The sequence below is a fragment of the Podarcis muralis genome, chromosome 3 (assembly GCF_964188315.1).
Source record: "Podarcis muralis chromosome 3, rPodMur119.hap1.1, whole genome shotgun sequence".
In the NCBI taxonomy this organism is placed as follows: Eukaryota; Metazoa; Chordata; class Lepidosauria; order Squamata; family Lacertidae; genus Podarcis; species Podarcis muralis.
Genome location: NC_135657.1, coordinates 34760973 through 34782231, shown reverse-complemented (window position 1 = coordinate 34782231; position 21259 = coordinate 34760973). Strand labels below are relative to the sequence as shown.

The following is a 21259-nucleotide window of genomic DNA, read 5'->3' as shown; positions in this document are numbered from 1 at the left end:
TGAAGCCTTTCCTCCACAGGAAGAATCCCTCAAAAGAAGCATTTACTAATCAGAGCAAAAGCAAATAAAATAACCCTGTCCCCTCTTCCCACTCCCTCTGGGATTCTGACTAACCTTGAGTTCAGAGACACTGTTTGGGATCCTGCTTATCCAATTGAGGAGGCAATTTGTTTGTTTTCTTCCATTATAGTGTGAACAATTGTCCTCGGGCCCAGGCAATGAAATTTCAAGGACTGCAGTCGTGACCTCTTCTTTCCTAAAGGATTTGCCAATAGGCTTCATGCTGTGCGCCTAGTTGGACTTGGGGAATCCCAATACGCAGTAATGCTGAAAAACAATAATCTCAGCCATCCTTGTTGCTGAGCAGTTCTGCGTTTTCTTTCCGTTTCTGGACTGTCATTTCCCATTATTTCTTTTTCTGACATCGTCTCCATCAATCAACTTTGGCAAATCTCTTAATGCAAGCCTTGTTTCAGATGCCTTAGCACAGTGGTTCTCAAACACCCCCCCCACACACACACATGGACCACTTGAAGAATTGGCCCCCTCCCCCGCCTGTTTTAGCAATTGTAATGCGCTATGCTAGATGCCGTATGATTTTTAATTATATTTTTATTGCTTCTTGTATTTTTTAATAGATTGTACTTTGTCGTATTCCATAGAATTCAGAATGCAATACAATAATAAACAAGAAATAAAAGAAGCAATAAAAATACAATTAAATATCAATAAGAATATTTAATGTGATGGATGTGATGGGTCCCATTTTCATAGCCTAAATGATGGTGGTCATGGAGCACTGGTGGTCCACGAACCGGAGTTTGAGAACCCCAGATTCGGCATGCATCATTCTGTGTTTTACTAAATTTGTGACCCCCCACTTTGCAAATTGTCACTGAGGTGAATAATGACCTCAGTGGGAGGGGCAGGATTTGCTTGCCGGAAAGGTACAGTACCATCATATTATAAAAGGGGAGGGGCGGTTTCAAAAACTCAAAGAAGCACCAACAGTAGGGCTGTCCTGTCCATGAGGTGCAGTGAGGTTGCATCAGGGCAGCAAGGGGTTGCAAGGGGGCCACCACCACACTGACCCTGTTGCATGCCCGCTGCTCAATACTGCCAGGTGCTTGTCACCACCTCCTGCCCCTCTGCTGCTGTGGGCACACACACCATCAAGGCCATGCCCCTCTGCTGTGGCCTGAACGCCACCATGCCTCCTCCACTGACACCTAGCAGCGGCCCAGGTACCCCAGTACACTGTTGATGGTGGAGGGGGGTATGTGGAGCAGACCGGGGCTCTGTAAGTGTGGCCATGGGTGGATTACAGTGGCAGAGGGCTTGGCTGCAGCAATGGAGAAACAAGAGGAGGTAACCGCCCAGTAGTGGCAAGCAGCGGGCACTGGGCAGTGAATGTCCGGCAGTGATCAGTGGGCATGTGGTAAGGAGCACGAGGGAGTGGCACTGCCAGGGGTTTTGCCTCAGGCAGCAAAATGTCCCAGGCCAGTTCTGACCAACATAACAATAAAAGTGGGGGGTGAGCCCTTACCGTCATTGCAACCCAAAGATGCAAGACCCTTGTGTTGTTGTTGTTTGTTTGTTTATATGCCACCCATCTGACTGGGTTTCCCCAGCCACTCTGGGCAGCTTCCAACAAATTATAAAACCACAGGAAAGCACCAAACATCAGAAACTTCCCTATACAGGGCTGCCTTCAGATGCCTTCTCAAAGTCAGGTGGTTGTTTATTTCCTTGACATCTGACGGGTGGGCATTCCACAGGGCGGGCGCGACTGCCTTGTTCCCTATAAGATCACTTCTTGCAGCAGGCTGGCCTTACATCTTCCCTTCTCCAGCACCAATGCAAGGTGAGCTGGTTTGAGGAATGCCCTGTACAGCTGCAGCTCTTAGAGGAAGCTGCTTTTCACAAGGCGGGCAGGGGCCTGATATTAATCAGCACCTCTCCTCCTCTTCCAGATAGCTGCCTCCCTTCAGTGTACCTCCTTCTGCTGCCGCCTGCCCAATTTGGTTGGTCACCGTGCCAAAAAAAAAAAAAAAAAAAAGGCCTTCTCATGGTGGCCTTGCTGTACAACTCCACTGTGAAGTGATCCCAAAATGATTCCTCTGGCAGATTGCACTTTCTCCTCATCAATGGTAATGATAGCAATCGAGTGCTGAGCAGCTATTGAAGGGGCCTCATCAATATGAGTAATAATAACAGGGCAGTTTTCTCATTCTATGGGGAGTTTCCATAGCAACAAATGGCACCACTTCTAATCTCCAGTTTTAAAAACCCCATCGAAAATCACTTCTTCTTTTTTGTAATTAAAAAAAAAAAGACATGTGAGAAATACCTGTTACAAACACTGGTTTCCATTTGTTTAAATCTGTGCAACCAGCACCACAGTGTGGTCATAGCGGATAATTTCACTCCAGCTTCACAAATAATAGCTCTTAAAAGTAGACATTCCTTGCATTTAAATATATGTATATATGGTCTAAGATTAAGGTTCTTTTTCAGGAAATTGAAGAGCTCGTGAGCATGTCCAAATAATAATGAAACCAATGGACATTTCTTATTTATTGCAGGACATATAAACAGATTTCTTGACAGTGGCCTCATTTGGGTGTCAGTTTAAACCAGGAGTAGGGATATTTTTTTCAGCCCAAGGGCCACATTGCCTCATGCACAACCTTATGGGGGCCATGTGACAGTGGCCGGTGTGTCACCAGATGGGACACTTACATTTGCACAGTAGGCCACAGCCCAACAACGCAAAAGTCACTGGTTTCTACATGTACATCTCTCCATACAGACAAGCTGGAGGTATGATTGCAGTCCAAGGATACATTCCAGTCAGACCAAAAGTAAGATAAAGTGGAGCAGGTCCAGGGAGAGATGTGACCCAAGGAAAGTACAGAAGGCCATAGAGAGAGACCTGGAGGGCAACATTTCACCCCTTGGGCCTCAGGTTACCCTGGTCTGCTTTAAACTATAGTTTAAGCTATGGTTTGAAGGTGAACATGGCAGTATGCTGTTGCACACTGCCAAAATCGCCAGCATTTTGCTCTTCCCTGCACCTGATGCTGTCGGAAGCTAAGTCATAGTGTAGCTTCTTGGCACGTCCACAAAGACAGTTTTCCGGGTCATGTGGCCAGCATGACTAAACTGCTACTGGCCTTACTCCATCGCAGGGATTTGAACCGCCAACCTTCCGATCAGCAAGCCCAAGAAGCTCGGTGGTTTAGACCACAGCACCACCCATATCTATCTATCTATCTATCTATCTATCTATCTATCTATCTATCTATCTATCTATCTCCTGCCTTTTCCCCTGAACCAGGACTCAAGGCTGCTCACAAAAATGAAAACAAACATGTATAAAACACAGAAAGCCACAAACATATAAAAGATGATAGTAAAAAAAAAGTACTTAAATGATACCAGAATTAAAACACTATAAAAACAAATCTATAAAATCTAGTAAATGATAAGGAATAGCAAACCCAAACGATCAGGGAGCTGGAGCACTTCCACCTACGAAGACAGTTTACATTTGTGATTTTTAAAATTTATTTTAAAAAGGTCAGGGGAGGCACAATAGAGGCATATAAATTTAGGCATAGTGTGGAGAAAGTAAATAGAGATTAATTTGTCTCTTTTGTTAAAGCTAGACTTCAATGGCATTCAGTGAAACTGATTGGCAGGAAATTAAGGACAGAGAAAAGGAGGAGACACCTGTGACTCTTACTGACTCATCTCTTCCAAGGACTCAGCTATACAGCTGCAAATAAAACATTTTAAGTGTGTTGTAAAGTGCAATATACAAATGTGACACTTGATGATGAAGTTGAGTTATGGCAAATTTAATACATTTTTCAAAACGTTTTTTTAAAAAAGCATTTTCACAGCGTTTTTTTATATGTGTGTAGATTCCACCTTCGCCTCCCTCCTTCCACTCTCCTGCTTCAGCTTCTGATTCCGGACTTCTCTCTGCCACAGACTCTACCAGCTCACTAAGCCCTGTTCTCTCTTCAGCATCTGACACCCCCTCTTCAGTCTTCTCCCTCTTCTCCTTCTGACCACTTACTGTTGTCCCACCATCACTCCCCAGGCTTTGAGCCTTCTTCCCTTGATGGTTCATCAGCTGGTTCCTCCCACCATTCCTCTGCGTCCAACCAGTCCATGATGGTTTGCAGATCCCACATCTTCCAGTTCATTCATGGGTTTTCAGCTCTTTCACAAAAATGGTAGGTGTCTAAAATTTTCGGCAGCATTCACCTAACCAGCCCCACCACCAAAACTGACAGGGGGTGGTTGTTCCAGAACAGCTTGTGAAGATGGAACACTTGGAAGAATGCAATGTACCACCCTTTCAATTACCTATATAAAGCCAGCTGCCCTGGCCAGTTTATGAAGGAGAAAGATTTCATTTTGATCCATGAGATTTTATAGGGTCTACTAAGTGAACTCTAGTTTGGTTTGAAAATTCATCCCCCTGTGACCTACTAAATCAGGCTTGAAATGTGACTTTTGCTTGGAAATGTATGGAACATTACAAGGAATGTTTGAAAGCTTCCCTGTCCAAACACAGAAGCAACACAAAGCAGCACTTAGCAGAGTGGGAGGGAGATTTTTACTTTGCCAGTATTTTAAACAACATACATGCACAGTTGATGCATTTCCACTCTCTCTGCATAAACAGCCCTCTGAAAAAGAGAATCGATATTGCATCTCCCACTTACACTTCTGCTACATTGTGGGATCAATAGAGGTTGAATTTCCCACTTTATTTAAATGTAAACTTTAAAGCATTTGCAGAGTATTGTATGGTGGAAGGAAACACACGCAGAAGAACTTGCCCTAGGTTATATCCACACTGCAGCCTGAAACCAGTGTGACCATCATTTCCTAGTTCCTAGAGAACTAATGGAATTGTAGTTAAGAACATAAGAGCCTCCCGATACAGCATCCTGTTCTCACACTGGCTATTCAGATACCTGTGGGAAACCTACAAGCAGAACCTGAGTGCAAGAACTCTCTTCTCTCCTGTGGTTTTTAGTAAATGGTATTCAGAACCATACTGACTCCAAGTCTGGATACAGTTATATGATGTCCATTATGGCTGAAAGCCATTGATAGCCTTATCTTCCATGAATTTCTCTAATTCTCTTCTAAAGCCATCCAAGTTGGTGGCCATCATTTCTTCCTGTGGCAGCGAGTTCCATAGTTTAGCTGCGTACTTCCTGAACAAGTCTTTCTTTCATCTGTCCTGAACCTTCCACCATTCCTACAGGACCGCCTCTCCTGGTATGTCCCACAGAGAAACTTACGGTCTTCAAATAAAAACATCTTGAAGGTCCCAGGCCACAGAGAGGTTAGGCTGGCCTCAACTAGAGCCAGGGCATTTTTGGCTGTGGCTCTGATCTGGTAGAACACTCTGTCACAAGAGACTAGGGCCCTGCGGGACTTGACATCTTTCCGCAGGGCCTGCAAGACAGAGCTGTTCTACCAGGCCTTTGGCCAGGGCACAGCCTGACTCCCTCCCTCGGCAATCTTCGCGGAGCTCTGACCCAATGGTTGCCAGTGGCTTGATTTGAATTAATTTTATAATGAGTGATTTTAGAGTGTTGTTTGTGTTGTACTTTTGTACTGTTTTATTGTTGTTAGCCGCCCTGAGCCCAGCTTCGGCTGGGGAGGGCGGGATATAAATAAAATTATTATTATTATTATTATTATTATTATTATTATTATTATTATTATTATTATTATTCAGCTTCATTGAATGTCCACAACTTCTTGGAACCTCCTGCTCATCTTGTCTTTAACCTAAAAGTCCCAGATACGGCAACCTTTCCTTATAAGGGGAGTTGATCATTTGGGTTGCCCTTTTCTGAACATTTTCCAACTCTACAATATCCTGTTTGAGATGAAACGTCCGGAACTGCACACAGTATTCCAAATGCCTTCACACCATAGATTTGTATAATGGCATTATAATATCGGCAGTTTTATTTTCAGCTCCTTTCCTAATGATCCCTAGCATGGGATTTGCCTTTTTCCACCGCTGCCGCACACTTCATTAAGCTACCCACTACGAACCCAAGGCCTTGTTCCTCATCAGTCACCACCAGTTCAGACGCTGAATGAAATGAAATTAAAGGGTTCTGCCCCAACATGCATCACTTTGTTTGCCTTGAATTGCATTTGCCATTTACAACCCATTCACTCAGGTTGGAGAGGTCCTTTTGGAGCTGCTCTTAATCTCAATCTCTCCCTCTCCCTCTCTCTCCCTCTCTCTCTCTCACACACACACACACAACACTGAACAATTTAGTATTGACAGCAAACTTTACCACTTCTTTGCTTACTGCTAAGCTAGGGCTTGCTGATCAGAAGGTTGGCGGTTCTAATCCCCGCGACGGGGTGAGCTCCCGTTGCTCAGTCCCAGCTCCTCCCAACCTTGCAGTTCGAAAGCACATCAAAGTGCAAGTAGATAAATAGGTACCGCTCCGGCGGGAAGGTAAACGGCGTTTCCGTGCGCTGCTCTGGTTCACCAGAAGCAGCTTAGTCATGCTGGCCACATGACCCGGAAGCTGTACGCCGGCTCACTCAGCCAATAAAGCGAGATGAGTGCCGCAACCCCAGTCGGTCATGACTGGACCTAATGGTCAGGGGTCCCTTTACCTTACCTTTAACTCTAGATCAGTTATGAACAAGTTAAAAAGCCCAGGTCCCAATACCTATCCTTGGGGGCTTCTGATATCTTCATCTTTCCATTCAGAGAACTGTGAGTTCTGTGAGCAGAGCCTGAGAATGACTAAACGAATTCTCAGCCAGTGATATATCTTATAAAACTAATTCCCAGAGTTATTTGGAGGACACTATGACAATTAAGTGGTATAAAACAGATCTAAGTTAGTAGTGTGGAGCATAGCAAGTGCTAGGTAAGAAGAGAAAACTCATCTTTTGGTTCCCACATCACAAGCCTTGGAACTCAGCATTCAATGAGCAAGTTCTCAATAGTCTATCCTTGCAGAAGAAGTGCCTGGGACACTAGAGCTTTATAATCCAGCCAAGTGGGCCCCATGGAGCTGATTGACCAGGTGTAAGAGAGAGTAATGCAGAATGGTCAAAGTAAATTTCAGAGAATGGGAGACTATGGAGGAGAGTTAGCAAGATCAAAGGCAAAGATATAACCAAACAAGGTTTAGCACAGTGGTTCCCAATTAGCCAATTACTGAGGACCCCCTATTTTTCAAAAGCCAAGTGATGCACCCCGTTTTTCAGGAATTCTGGAAACAACCAAAGATTAAAGCAGTGCAACATCATTATTATAAAGTTCCTATGGACTCCCTCTCTATGTCTGCACCTTAAATTCCACCTACCCCAGCTAGAGGACCACATTATGTTTGTATTCTAAGATTTCAAATTCAGTAAGGACATTAACACTGCACTCCTGGTATCACAGGGGAATATTTATTATTTTTATAAACTAAGTTTGCCAGTTCATTTTTTAAAAAATGCACAGCTAGAGAACATGATTACCATTTTTCAATTCTGTTTTTTAACACTAACCACATTTTAAAACGTAAGTAGGTAAATGATGGGTCATGTGAAATCTTTAAGGTAGCTTTCTGGAGTCCAAAGGAAGTTTTCTAGAGAACCCTATAATCACACCTCTTATTTAAAGGAAATCTGATGGTAATATATGTAAATGTTTCAGAGAAAGGAGATCTGATTTAAGTAAGGCCAATTACACCTGAACATAGCATGCCAATTTCTGAAGTCCTCCAAGTGTTTCATCTTACAAAGCCATGAACGAAGCTTTTAAATCTGCAGGGTACCATCTAAATTGGTTTTTAAAAGTTCAGGTTCCATTCAGTTGTAGCAGAGGTATGTGCAGGACTGGGTGAATTCTGCAATTCTATACAACTGCATAGGGCCCAAAGGTTAGGGCAGGGCTCCAGGCCTCAGCAATTTATTGTTCCTCCATATGACTAGCAAAAGACAAAGAAATATTTAAAAACAGTGTGAAAATTTACTTAACCTGCATAATTAATAGAGGTCACACAATTCAGCTTTTTCTGATGCAGAATTTAGGTTATGCTTGTACTCTTTTTTTAAAGGGGAAAGTATACAAAGGCCAGCATGTATCTACATCTTATTTATCCAGCTTCGGCACAATGAAATTGAAACACAATTAGGAATAACAAAAATATCAACAGAAATACAACATCTGGAACTTGTTCTTCCAAAAGATAAAGTTATGGTAGTCCAAAGAACTCCATAAATTCCACTTAGGTTGTGTTACAGATTATGGTTTCCACACAGATTCATACTGAACTCAAAACAAAAAAAAATCCTTCCAGTAGCACCTTAAAGACCAACTAAGTTAGTTCTTGGTATGAGCTTTCGTGTGCATGCACACTTCTTCAGATACACTGAAACAGAAGTTGCCAGATCCTTCTATATAGTGAGAAGGTGGGGAGGGGTATTACTCAGAAGGGTGGTGGGAATGGGTGATTGGCAGATAGCTGTGATGAGCCTGTTGACGACTCTTAACGACTGCAATAGGTCTTACAGGGAAAAGCAAGGGGTGAGAAGGTGAAAAATGCCATTCCCACCACCCTTCTGAGTAATACCCCTCCCCACCTTCTCACTATATAGAAGGATCTGGCAACTTCTGTCTCAGTGTATCTGAAGAAGTGTGCATGCACACGAAAGCTCATACCAAGAACTAACTTAGTTGGTCTTTAAGGTGCTACTGGAAGGAATTTTTTTTTGTTTTGACTATGGCAGACCAACACGGCTACCTATCTGATACTGAACTCAAGTTTCTTCCAAATTTTCCATTTCTTAGAAAAGTCCATCTCAGATTCAGTTTAAACATTCTGTCAACTATTTGTTGCAGGGTTTGTTTGGGGTGTTTTTTTTAAAAAAAAAACCAAAACCATTATTGTCACTATTCAAGTTATATCACAAATAAATGCAAGCACCAAACAGCTGTCTTGCTTTGTTTTATTTTGTTTTGTTTTTAAAAGACACTAGCTGGATCACAAATTTCCATTAGAATTCACTATGGAATGAACCAAATGTTATTGTACTGACACGATAAAAAACCCAGCTGCCCTTTTCTCTGCATCCAACCTTCTTTGCCAAACCATCCAATGACACCACAATTGAGTTCAGGCTGAGGCTGCTCAGAGTCCTATGTGGCTCCTGGTTCCAATTCAGCAGGTTGCGCTGCCATCGCTTTCAAGCACAAATTCACATCTTCTTCATCTTTTTCTTGCTGCGTTGGTTAAAGACCGGTGATGATCCCATTAGGCTGTCAGGGGAAGGAGAAGCATAGCTGCTTTCAGAACCATCTGGGCTCTGCGGCATACCAGCTTCACTCATGCCTGACATGGGCTCCTCAAACACGTCGCTGCCCAGGACCCCGTGGTGCCCATGGACGTGGCCCTCCTCACTCTCTTGTGGCTCTATTTTCACCGGAAGGTTCCAGAGAGGGGAAGTGTTCACTTCGCCACCTAAAAGGCAGTTGGGAGGGGGGTAGAGAAAGAGAGAGACTTTACTCATCAGATGAGCAAAAGATACAAAACATAGATATGATGAAAACAAGAGACCAGGTAGACTAGCTAGTCTGCATAAATAACATGTTACGGAATAGGGAGTTGGCATACAGTGGTGCCTCGCAAGACGAAATTAATTCGTTCCGCGAGTGTTTTCATCTTGCTATTTTTTCCGTCTTGCGAAGCACGGTTTCGGAAAAGTTTTGGAAAAGCTTCAAAAATCACCAAAGTCTTCAAAAACCTCAAAAAAGGCTACCACACCACGTGCTATGAGTTGCTCCTCGAAGTCAAGTCGCAACTGTATTAACGGTTTTAAGAAAAAGGAAACAAACTTGCAAGATGTTTCCGTCTTGCGAAGCAAGCCCATAGGGAAAATCGTCTTGCGAAGCAGCTCAAAAAACCAAAAACCCTTTTGTCTAGCGAGTTTTCCATCTTGCGAGGCATTCGTCTTGCGAGGTACCACTGTATAAAAACTGCTAACACTTTACTCATGAAGTCTTATTTTTATATCAGGATTAGGCAACGTGTGATTGGACTGCAAATCCCATCTTCCATTGACCATGCTGGCTGGGGATGGTGGGAGCCCCACAACCTCTGGAGGGCCATCGGTTCCCCAGGCCTGGTATATATGGAAGGTTTCAGAAGTTTTGGGAAATTCTGAGGAGAAAGTGAACTAAGTGCTGTGAACTGTGCTGTGAACTAAGAAGAGTGAACTGTGCTGAACAAATGTACTCAATGGAGGCTGGGCTGCTAATCCTGGAGATGAGGAAACGTCCAACAAGAAAGGACAACCTGTTAAAAAGCCATTTTATCATCCTAAGACAGTGTAGCTTTAAGGCTCTAGGCAACAGTACCCACTGGATGCCTGGTGGGACACTCTTCAGCAACTTGGTGAACAGCCTACAGAACTTGTCAGGGAAAGAGCAGAATAATGGCATTTTTAATTGATAAGCAACAATCCACCATCAGAGAACCACAAGGCATTTTGTATACTATTAGAATGTTAGCCTCTTCCCTCAAGCAGTAAAGCACTAACGTTGAACTTTTCAGTGGAATCATTTGCATCCCCAAATGACTTAGGGATCCCTGGCTGCATTTCACATTTGAGAGGCCATACACAAGAGCAATGAGCCCCAGCAGAACAAACAGACTTGTGTTTTCAAAGCCCAGTCTTCTTCTTCTATTAGAAGTTAAAACAGAGCGGGATATCTAGACTCCTTTAGCTACATATGCAGCTAAGATTAAAGTTAATAGGAGAAAAGACATGAAATGTTTTGAGGGGGTTCAATTGGGTTTCTTAATTGCATGGCACAATGGATTCACACCAATGAAATGAAATAGGCTTCACAACCATCAAAGATGAAAAATTATAAAGACTATTGCCCTTTGTTTGCTTAGCCTTTAGAATGGATTAACATTCCGTTTTCAAACTTTATTTTAACTACTGCTAGGAACTTCACTAAATTTTATTGCAAATTTGAAGGCAGAAGGGTCCAGTTCATCACCAACAGTTCCCTTGATTGTAGCAACATTTCCCCCCCCCCCAGCTTTATTCACCACTTTTTAAAAATCAAGAGGCTCAATAGACAACCAAAAATGTGAAAAATGATGGAACTTCTAAACTAATATCCAAGTATCTCCCTTCTACTAGCACTGTTACAAAGGCTCTGCCTTCAGATGAGCCACACTTTGTAGCATTTACCATTTCAAAACAAGGATCAACACAGCACTTAGAAGCATCTTGGTTTCTTCTTTTATGAGTCAAGGGTCTACCATGCAAAGGAACCATGTACCTGAAGTCTGTGGAGACACTTCTGCTTCCAGGTTGGCTGAGAAGCGCTCACTCTGAGCTCCAAGCACTCCCACAGGCAAAGACTGGTCCCCAGATGCCAGATCCCCCTCCAGCTCCTCACTCATGGGAAACGTGATGTCACTAACTGGCTCCTCTTTGATCTTCACAGGTTTCATGTCTTCTGCTGCCTTCTCAGGGTTCACAAGCTTCTCATACTCTTCAGAAAGTTGCTTGCTTACCTGTCGGTAACCACATGGCAGAGATAAGAAGGTGTGGTTTGTGACAGAGGTGCTTCGCATCCATCTCCTTCATGACCAGCTCACCCCTACCAAGGCAAGTTGTCTATGATGGAAGATGGAGCCTGGGCTGGGCTATGGTGGAGACAGAAGGCCTTATCTTTCTCCCAGCATGGGCTTGCCTCCATCTATGCTCCTGCCTGACTGGCTTGGATTGTGCAGAGTGGGGAGGCAATGTGTCTCTGTGCATGGAGTGCTTGGCTACATCTACACTATGCATTCAAAGCAGACTCATGCCTCATGCCACTTTAAACAGTCATGGCTTCCCTCAAAGAATCCACAGAACTGTGGTTTGTTAAGGGTGCCGAGTTACTCGGAGACCCCTATTCCTGTCTGAGAGCTAAAATACCCAGGCTTCCCTGGGAAAAAGGATTGACTGTTAAACTATTCTGAAAATTGTTGCCCTGTGAGTAGGTCTCTGAAGAACACTGAGCCCCTTAAAAACAATCAGATCCCAAAATTCTTTGAGGAATCCCCTTGCAGGAATCACATCTGAGAGGCGAGGCAAATGTCTTAAGTCTGTGTCCCAGCATTATCTCAGTAGACAAGAACATGTGAAGAATAACCATCTTCCACTCTGATGGCGCTGTGGTCTAAATCACTGAGCCTCTTGGGCTTTCCGATTGGAAGGTCGGCGGTTCGAATCCACACAACGGAGTGAGCTCCCAGCTCCCATTGCTCTGTCCCAGCTCCTAGCAGTTCAAAAGCATACCAGTACAAATAGATAAATAGGTACCGCTGTGGTGGGAAGGAAAACGGAATTTCTGTGCACTCTGGTTTCTGTCACAGTGTTCCATTGCCCCAGAAGCAGTTTAGTCATGCTGGCCACATGACCCAGAAAGCTGTCTGTGGACAAACACCGGCTCCTTCGACCTGAAAGTGAGATGAGCACCGCAACCCTATAGTCACCTTTGACTGGACTTAACCGTCCAGGGGTCCTTTACCTTTTACCACTAATATAAGAACACCAAGGTCACACCAGAGGTTCACTGGTGCTGACTGGAATGGTAAGGAGCTCCAAAACTGTGACCTTGAGGTTCTTACAGTGAGGAAGGAGCCTTGGCCCTGTGTACCTGAAGGAGTGTCTCTACCTCCATCATCCAGCCCAGGCAGCAAGGTGAGGACCTTCTGGAGGTTTCCTTACTGTGAGACATGATGCTACAGGGAACCAGGCAGAGGGCTTACTTGGTAGTGGTGCCCACCCCATGGAATACCCTCCCATCAGATGTCAAACAGATAAACTATTTGACTTTTAGAAGACCTCTGAAGGGAAGCTTTTAATGGTTGAGGTTGTTTGTATTTTTAATATTTTGTTGGGAGCCGCTCAGAGTGGCTGGGGCAACCCAGCCAAGATGGGCAGCATATAAATAATAAAATTATTGTTATTATTGTTATTATTAGCAATATTGCCATGGCTCCTGTAACCCTGGAGAATTATAGGAAGCAGCTTTCAAGCAGCTGTTATTTTCACTCTCCCATTGGCTTCATAAATCTACACCTCTTTAGGAGAACTCCAGGAATCTCTGCAAACAGATATATTGCAATCTGCAGGAACGTACCCATTTGAGATAAAGCAATGGGAAGCCCCTCCAGGCTAGACATTTTCCCCAACAGAGAGCAATTCTTGCAGGTGTGCAGTGCAATCTATCCCCCAAGCTCCCAGAGCAATGAACAGCTTCGCCTTTATCGATACAGAAAACACATTCACGATTTCCCTGTACTATGAGAACCATGGGAATTAGTTCTCTTGCCTTGCTGTGAGCATACTGCTTCCTTTCCCTTCTCACCTGCAGCATATAGCTATGATAATCCTTGATCCGGTGTTGCCAGAACTTCTGCAGAGAGAGCACACTGCCAATGCCCACTTCGTGGAAGACCTGCTCCATGACATCCGGGAAAGGGCTCTGCCCAAGCCGGGCTTCTCGGTCCACAGCAAAGCGCAGCAGCTTAGTGAACTTCAGGCAGTATTCGTGGGCGATGTCTGTCAAGGTTTCCAAGACACTCTCGTTGGCACACTCGAAGCCCGCGTGGGCCAAAATGGTGGCAATGGACTGGTAGAGAAGCTGGCGGCAAGAGGTCCAACTCAGCTCCATCACTGGCTCTCCTTTGCCTCTGAAAGCAGACAAGGCAGAACCCAAAAGACTTGGTGAAAATGGGGCTCCTCCTGCTAGCATCGCCTGGGACAATCATTTCAAGCATGCTTAACATTCTAGCTAGCTTGAGATGGCTGGCATAAGACAAAGGAAACTTTTCTCCCCTGAGAAAAACGGTTTGGTGCTACTTCACAGTTAGCTTCTTTGAAGTATATATATATATATATATATATATATATATATATATATATATATAGCAAAGAGAACACGGCTGCAAATTTCTCACGAGTTCAAAGTAAAGTGTTTGCTTTGAGGTATGATATGTAACTCCTGCAACTTTACCTCAAGGCAACACATTCATGTTAATTACAGTGAGGTTCAAAGCACCCTACTTTTTAAGGGGGTCTACACAGCTTAAGAATCTAGAGCTGAATTCTTTGTGCCATTTTAATCCATGGATGACTAAATGTTTTGGGGGCAAGGGCTGCATTCACCCGTGAGACACCCTCCATGAGCTGTTCGACAGCAATGCTACAGCCACCACACACTCTTACATGCAATCACACACCCACAGACAACACGCACCAAGCACACACAGGATACTGAGAAACACACACACCAAGCCACCATGAAAACACACCCAGTTCATCAAGTGATCAATTTTATGACTAGGGATGGGCTGATCTGCATCCCCAGCAGGGTGTTGGGATGGGCAGAAGTTTGAACAGTGTCTGCTTATTATTATTATTATTATTATTATTATTATTATTATTATTATTATTATTGTTATTATTATTATTATTTGCAACTGCTACACAAATCACAGGTGTCTTGGGAAGCCAGAAACAAATGCTGTTAGAAGGCCACATAGTCCCCCCAACTTAATCTGAAGTATTTCTAGACCAAACCTATTTTAGACTTTCAGCTCTAGTATCTTAACTATTTATTTATTTTATCTATTTATAGAAGTATTTCTATACTGCTATATCATAAAACAGCAGGGCAGTGCAAAGCAGTAAAGCCTTAAACACCATCAAAACAATACATGCAATCATTAAAGTGGCTGGTTCATCCATTTAAACACCAGCAAAGGCCCGTCAGGATTTTTTAAAAAGATTTCTTCAAAGAGACGCCTGAAAGTCAAAAGTGAGGATGCCTGCCAAATCTCTGCAGGAAGACTGAACCACAGCATGGAACCGGCAACACTAAATACCTGGCTTCTAGTGGAGACCAGCTGGACCTCTGTAACACATGGGACAACTAACAGCACTCCTCTGGATGATCTCAGCGGTCGAGCTGGGATGTAAGGGCTCATGCGGTCCTTAAGGTATCCTGGACCCAAGTTGCTCAGAGCTTTGTATATCAACACAATAACCTTCAATCTGGCCCAGTATTTATGTATTCCTCCATGTTTCCACACTAGTGTTGCCAATGATTACGACGCCTGGTCCAGATTTTTTGACATTTACGGCGTGGCAGAGGAAGCCTTCCTGCCTGGCTGAAGTCGGGTACGGACTATTACCTACTCAAGTATTTTTTAAAAAATTCTGTACCATGCAAGCTCATGATCTGAAATGAGTTGGGCATCATCCAGGTCTGGCACTAACACATGACATACTGGGGTTCATGACAGGGCCTACCCATTATGGGAGACAGGAAATGTGCTGATGGGAGCTGCATTCCATGTTCTTGAAATAGCCAGTTTCAAAAACCAATGGGGCTGGGTAACTGGGCACACAGCCCATAATTCCAGATCAGGCCTGCCACCATGCCAACCCTCCAATTCTTACTACGGGACACAGTGCCTGCAGCAAGGGCTTGGGGAAGGTGGTATATGATTGGCATGGACTGGATCCCCCTTGTACTGCCAGCTTAACTGTACCATCCCACGTAAGTATATTGGGGGAGTGCTGTAGCTCAGTGGTAGAGCATCTGCTTTGCATGCAGAAGGTCCAAAGTTCAATCCCCGGCATCTCCAGGTAAGGCTGGCAAAAAATCCCGTCCAAGACCCTGGAGAGCCACTGCAAAGTCTGGGTAGACCAGGGGGCTCCCAAACTGTGGTCCATGGACCACCAGTGGTCTGTGAGCTTCATTCAGGTGGTCTGCAACATGTCCATATTCATATTTGTATAGTATTGCTGTTGCTTCTCTTATTTTATACACTGTATTTTATGGTTTTGCCATTTGAATTCCATGTAAAGCATGTGCTCTATCACTGATCAAATTTTGGCTGGCTGGGGACATTACTGGATAATGGAATTCCGCCATCTTCTCATTCTCATCTGGTTCTAAGATGTATAGACTACCCCTCTCAATAGAGTACAGTGACAAATCTGCCAAGCCTTATAAATCAGAGTTCAGGTTAATGAAGTTTCAGGCATCATAAACTGGGTCATTTTCTGTTTCGATCGCTGAACATGACAGGCAGGCTATCTGTCAAATGCCCCCAGCTGAAGTGATGAGAAGCGTTATTTAACATGAGGCAAGGCCTTCCCTTTTCTAAATAGAGAGATCCTGTGGCCCATTTCCTGTTTAACCAGCATGTCAAGGTAAAAGAATTTGGTGCATCTGGAAGCGGTGGAGGTTCACTCACATAAAATAATGGGCTGAAATGATAGGCCTTTCCAAAGATGAGCAGAATGCTCAACTTAAGAAGGCGAAGATTGCCTTCTCGCAATTGCCCCAATTTTATGAAACATTACACTGCTGAGCTGCATTTTCTAACCAGTGAATTACTGCAGAATTCTGTTATATGACCAACGTGTCCTTCCAGGTAAAATAAAAGGTGGATGTTTGTGGATTTAAAGCAAGATTAAATTAGTTACTGATCCTGGTGGTGACGGGTGACCTCCAATGATTCAAAAAGATGGGGAGCTTTTTCTTTATTTCCCTTTTCTGATGTTGGCTCAGCTGTGCCAACTTCCCTCCTAATAATGCCTGAATTCTTCTCTGCATTGTGCCTCCCTTCCTTGGCCTGCCAGTGTAAAACAGCAGCAATGTCAGCTGGACCTTAACCATCAGCACTTGTGTAAAACTGACAGCCCCTATGAGCGAGTGGTCAACAAGCCTTGCCTTTAGCATTGCCAATTCACATCTGCAAAACAGGAGGGGTTTTCACATGCAAAACGGGAGGGGTGGTCACAGGATATAACTAACCACCTTCATATCTGAGGCCCTGGGGCTCTAGGTAGGAATGGAACTCTTGGCAGGAAATCTTAACCCAACCCGATTGCCCATACAGAAAATAACCAAGGCTAGATACTTCTGAATAAATGCCCAGGAATATTGTTAATTATTTATACCACGATGGGAAAGCTGTAGCATTCCATATATTTTTTAGCTGCAATTCCCATTACCCATGACCATTGGCATGTGTGCATGATGGGAGCTAGACTCTGACAACATCTGAGGAGTCACAGGTTGGCCATGGTTTAAAATGTGGTAACACCGAGGGCCTATTCCACTAAACAGAGGGCTCACTCAGCAGTTTAAAAGAAGAAAATATTGAGCAGTGTAGAACACAGTAACAAGAAAGAAACCTCACATTTGTGTGGCTCAAAGCCAAAGCTCACATGGCCAACCCCCAACCCCCCAAAGACCCCACATCACGCACCTGTAAAAGTCGCTTTCTGGATCGCTGTGCCGCAACTGAAACGGCATCTTGGGAATCTTGCTGTCGAGAGGCAGCAAGTCATCGGGGAGAGGTGGGGAGCCAGGGCAGGTGGGCAAAGGCTCGCTTTCTTCCATCTTGATGCCCTCCGCTTGCTGCTGGCTCTGACTCTGAGCCAGGGCAATGAGGCTGCGCAGCCGTCGGTTGTGCTGCATCAGCTGGATGGTGTGAATGGTGAGGCTGCATGGCTCCGAGGGGATGTCCAGCATGGTGGTGGGCTTGGGCTTGTTGGCAGAAGGCTGGTGCAGCAGGGGATCCTGGACCTCCACAGTGCGGAACTCTCGCTGGAGCAAGTCAAAGGAGCTGCGGTTGGCTTGGCTGGACGAGACGGGGATCTCGCCCCAGTAGCGCAGCATCTTGCTTGCTTCTTAGCACGAAAGCTGTTGAGATCACTTAAGGGACTCTCGCCGGAAGAGCAGCTACTCAGCAGGTCCTTTGCAGAAACAGGGTGGGCATTTTAACCTGGTTCGAAAGACAGGAAGAAAAATCCAAAGGTGTGTCATTAATAATAATAATAATAATTTATTATTTATCCCCCGCCCATCTGGCTGGGCTTCCCCAGCCACTCTGGGCGGCTTCCCAAAAAATATTAAAATACTGTAATACATCAAACATTAAAAGCTTCCCTAAACAGGGCTGCCTTCTGATGTCTTCTAAAAGTCTGGTAGTTGTTGTTCTCTTTGACATCTGGTGGGAGGACGTTCCACAGGGCGGGCACCACTACTGAGAAGGCCCTCTGCCTGGTTCCCTGTAACTTGGCTTCTCGCAGTGAGGGAACCGCCAGAAGGCCCTCGGTGCTGGACCTCAGTGTCCGGGTAGAACGATGAGGGTGGAGACGCTCCTTCAGGTATACTGGACCTCTAATGGGGTGCCTGCTTTTAACATTAAGAAAGTATTGGGTAACAAGCCCAAACCCTCTCTACACACGTTCTCTTTCACCATCCAAAAGCTCAACTGAGTAATAATGCAGCCTTCATCAGAAGCTGAGCAACATATTCTTTAGGAAGTTATATACATACCCTAGAAAAACATAAATTGCTGTGAAAGTAGCCTTGCAGAGGATCTATAGATTCCAATTAGTGCTAGAGAGGGAGTTGGTGGCAAAGGCTGGGATGAACTCAGGTTCCCCAATACTAGTGTGAGAACCAAATCATAACTGAAAAAGCCATGACTCTGGTCACATTTAAAACTCCGGGAGGTCTAATGGGGTGCCTGCTTTTAACATTAAGAAAGCTTTGGGTAAGAAGCCTAAACCCTCTCTACACACTGCTGTTTTAGGCACCATGGCTTCCTCCACCCACCTATTTTGATAGTAAAAACGCTCCTGGGGGGACATCAGACCCCCAGTACCTCCGAGCATCTCCTGCCAAGGAGTGTGGTGGAGTCTCCTTCTTTGGAGGTCTTTAAGCAGAGGCTTGACAACCATATGTCAGGAGTGCTCTGATGGTGTTTCCTGCTTGGCAGGGGGTTGGACTCGATGGCCCTTGTGGTCTATTCCAACTCTATGATTCTATGATTCTATGGTAGGCACGTCTCTAGAATGGAATGTCGCTTTACTCCAAAGTGCCCATCTGCAACACTTCTCTTATGAAAAGTGCACACAAATCTTCTGGCATCACGCAGCAAGAAGATAGAGAGATTCGTAGATCTAAACTACGTTTTATTCACAATATATACAGAGAGTCCATAATCATGTCTGTGCCCTCCAAACTCTGGCAGAAAACAGAAAGCACACAGCAAAAGCGAAAGTACAGTCGAATAACACTCTCAGACAGAAGAGGTAAGACAGTCTTCCATTCCCACACTCTTCTCAGACATCTCATGTGATTTATACTAATCACACTAACCAGCATGGGATTGGGGAAAGGGGTGGCAGGCTAAAAGCTTGGAGGTGGGATTTCCCCCCATTGTCCAAAATGCTGAGCTGAGTTTCCCCAAGACACTGAGGTGCTTGCAGGATGGAGAGGAGGAGGGGGGGAAAGAGGATTACAGACGCAGCAGCTTCCAAATCTATTGTGCAAATTAAATACTGCAAATCTCTTGTTTTTCAACAGAGTGCAAATTGGATTCAGGTTACACCATCCATGGCTCACAGACTAAAAAAAAGTCTCAAAACAATTGATATGACAGTAGATTTCAATTTATTCATGCTCTATGTAAACTATTCAATTCAAGACAGCTCCAAGATTAAGTCCCACAAACAGCTTCTGTTATTTAGGTTAAGGCAGAAAAGAACAGAAGAGGAATTTGATTGTGTGTAAATCATTCCTTGGGTGTAGTTACTGAATCCCTTTGGCAATTCCCCTTACAGGTTTCCCCTGCATGTAAGCCCCAAAGGAATACAGTAGGACTTACATCTGAATTACAAGGCATAGGATTTCACTGTTAGGCTATCATACAGAGGTTGGTATCAAACAGCTCAAACAAGGCAGAAGTAACTTCTAAGGGTTGTCTCAAGATTTGCAAGTAGTTTTTGTGGATAACTGCAGGATTCTATTGATTCAATTCCGTCACAGCAAACTTCAATCTCCTTTGTATCCAAATAGGGCTGTGGAAGACTCCTGCCTGAAACCCTGAAAAACCAAAGCCAATACAATACTGAGTTGGCTGGACCAGTAGTCAGACTCAGCATAAGCCAGCTTCCTATGTTCCTAGCTTTAATAAATGCTCACAAGCATCTGCTATGCAATGCAGCCGCTGCCAAAGCCATGCTAAATAGCTGAGAGGACGCTATTTCTATGTTTCATTGGTTTGGAATGTGGGTTTTGCCAAGGTTTTTTTTTTGGGGGGGGGGGCGGTTGGATGCATTTTTTGAGCATCACTTTTCCCCCCTGTGAAACTGACATTTCATTGTGCTTGATGTAAACAAAATCTGCCCTTTTTCCCTTATGGGGTATCCAAGAGCCCGTATGGAGTCCTCTATCGGTAGGAGAAAATAACAGAAGCCAACAAGAGAATATTGAGAAGCAAAGCAGCTAGTAAGCCTGATCTTTATTAAACTGTTGCAACAGGGTCCTCACTCACCAGATGCAGGGAGGAGGAACCCAGAACAATGGTGTGCAAGCCCTTATATGGACTTTTGAAAGTGCCAGCCTGTAGCCCAAGACCACCCCCAAAACATCAAACATATATCACAAAAAGAGGTGGTCCCCAGCAGAAATACATCACAGGGGGCAGTCTAGAGAAGAATCCTGTCTGGCAGGAAACCTGTTAATGGTCACTGATTGGATTACCTGGGCATCCATACTTCATTCCTGAGTCCAGGTCACAGCCTCACCCTATTCATATCTTAAATGTGCCCTTAAGGCAGGATTTGTGAGCACAGAGACAATGGGAAGGTTTTTCCATTTCCTCCCTCCGTGCAGAGAAACATTTGGTCAGTTGGGGAAAGTCAAAATGGTTTCAGGACTGTCTTCCTGTACTGTTTCAGACATGTGATTTATATATTTATGTACGTGTTTGCCTTGTACATTTAATTTATATATTTGAGACCTTAAACTCTTATAACATGCTCATTACCATTTCTTAGATTTCCAAATGTGTCCCCAGGCCCCAAAATGGTGGGGACCCCTGGTTTAGACTGCTTGGGGAACACCAGACAGAAAGAGTAGGTGGGGGCGCAGATTCTCCTCACTGGCACATTTACATTTGAAAATGTTGCTGTGTGGCAGCAGGGTGCGTCTTTATTCGAATAAAGGTAAAGGTAAAGGGACCCCTGACCATTAGGTCCAGTTGTGACAGACTCTGGGGTTGCAGCGCTCATCTTGCTTTATTGCCCGAGGGAGCCAGTGTACAGCTTCCGGGTGATGTGGGCAGCATGACTAAGCCACTTCCGG

At 44.4% G+C, this 21259-nt stretch overlaps 1 protein-coding gene across 5 annotated transcripts in view; it reads right to left on the bottom strand.

Annotated features, from left to right (window-relative positions):
* Positions 1-7462: 7462 nt before the first annotated feature.
* Positions 7463-21259, bottom strand: part of SUPT7L (SPT7 like, STAGA complex subunit gamma) — a 15260-nt gene continuing 1463 nt past the window's right edge. For 4 of the 5 annotated variants that reach the window (XM_028724426.2, XM_028724424.2, XM_028724423.2 and 1 more), the window contains exons 2-5: positions 17367-17885; positions 13448-13772; positions 11366-11603; positions 7463-9530 (exon numbers count right to left, since the gene is read on the bottom strand). In XM_028724426.2, coding sequence (XP_028580259.1) covers positions 9268-9530; positions 11366-11603; positions 13448-13772; positions 17367-17779 — 1239 coding nt within the window. In that variant the 5' untranslated portion in view covers positions 17780-17885 and the 3' untranslated portion in view covers positions 7463-9267. Of the gene's footprint in view, positions 9531-11365; positions 11604-13447; positions 13773-17366; positions 17886-19778; positions 19997-21259 lie in introns of all 5 variants that reach the window. The other variant, XM_028724425.2, reaches the window with a different exon arrangement.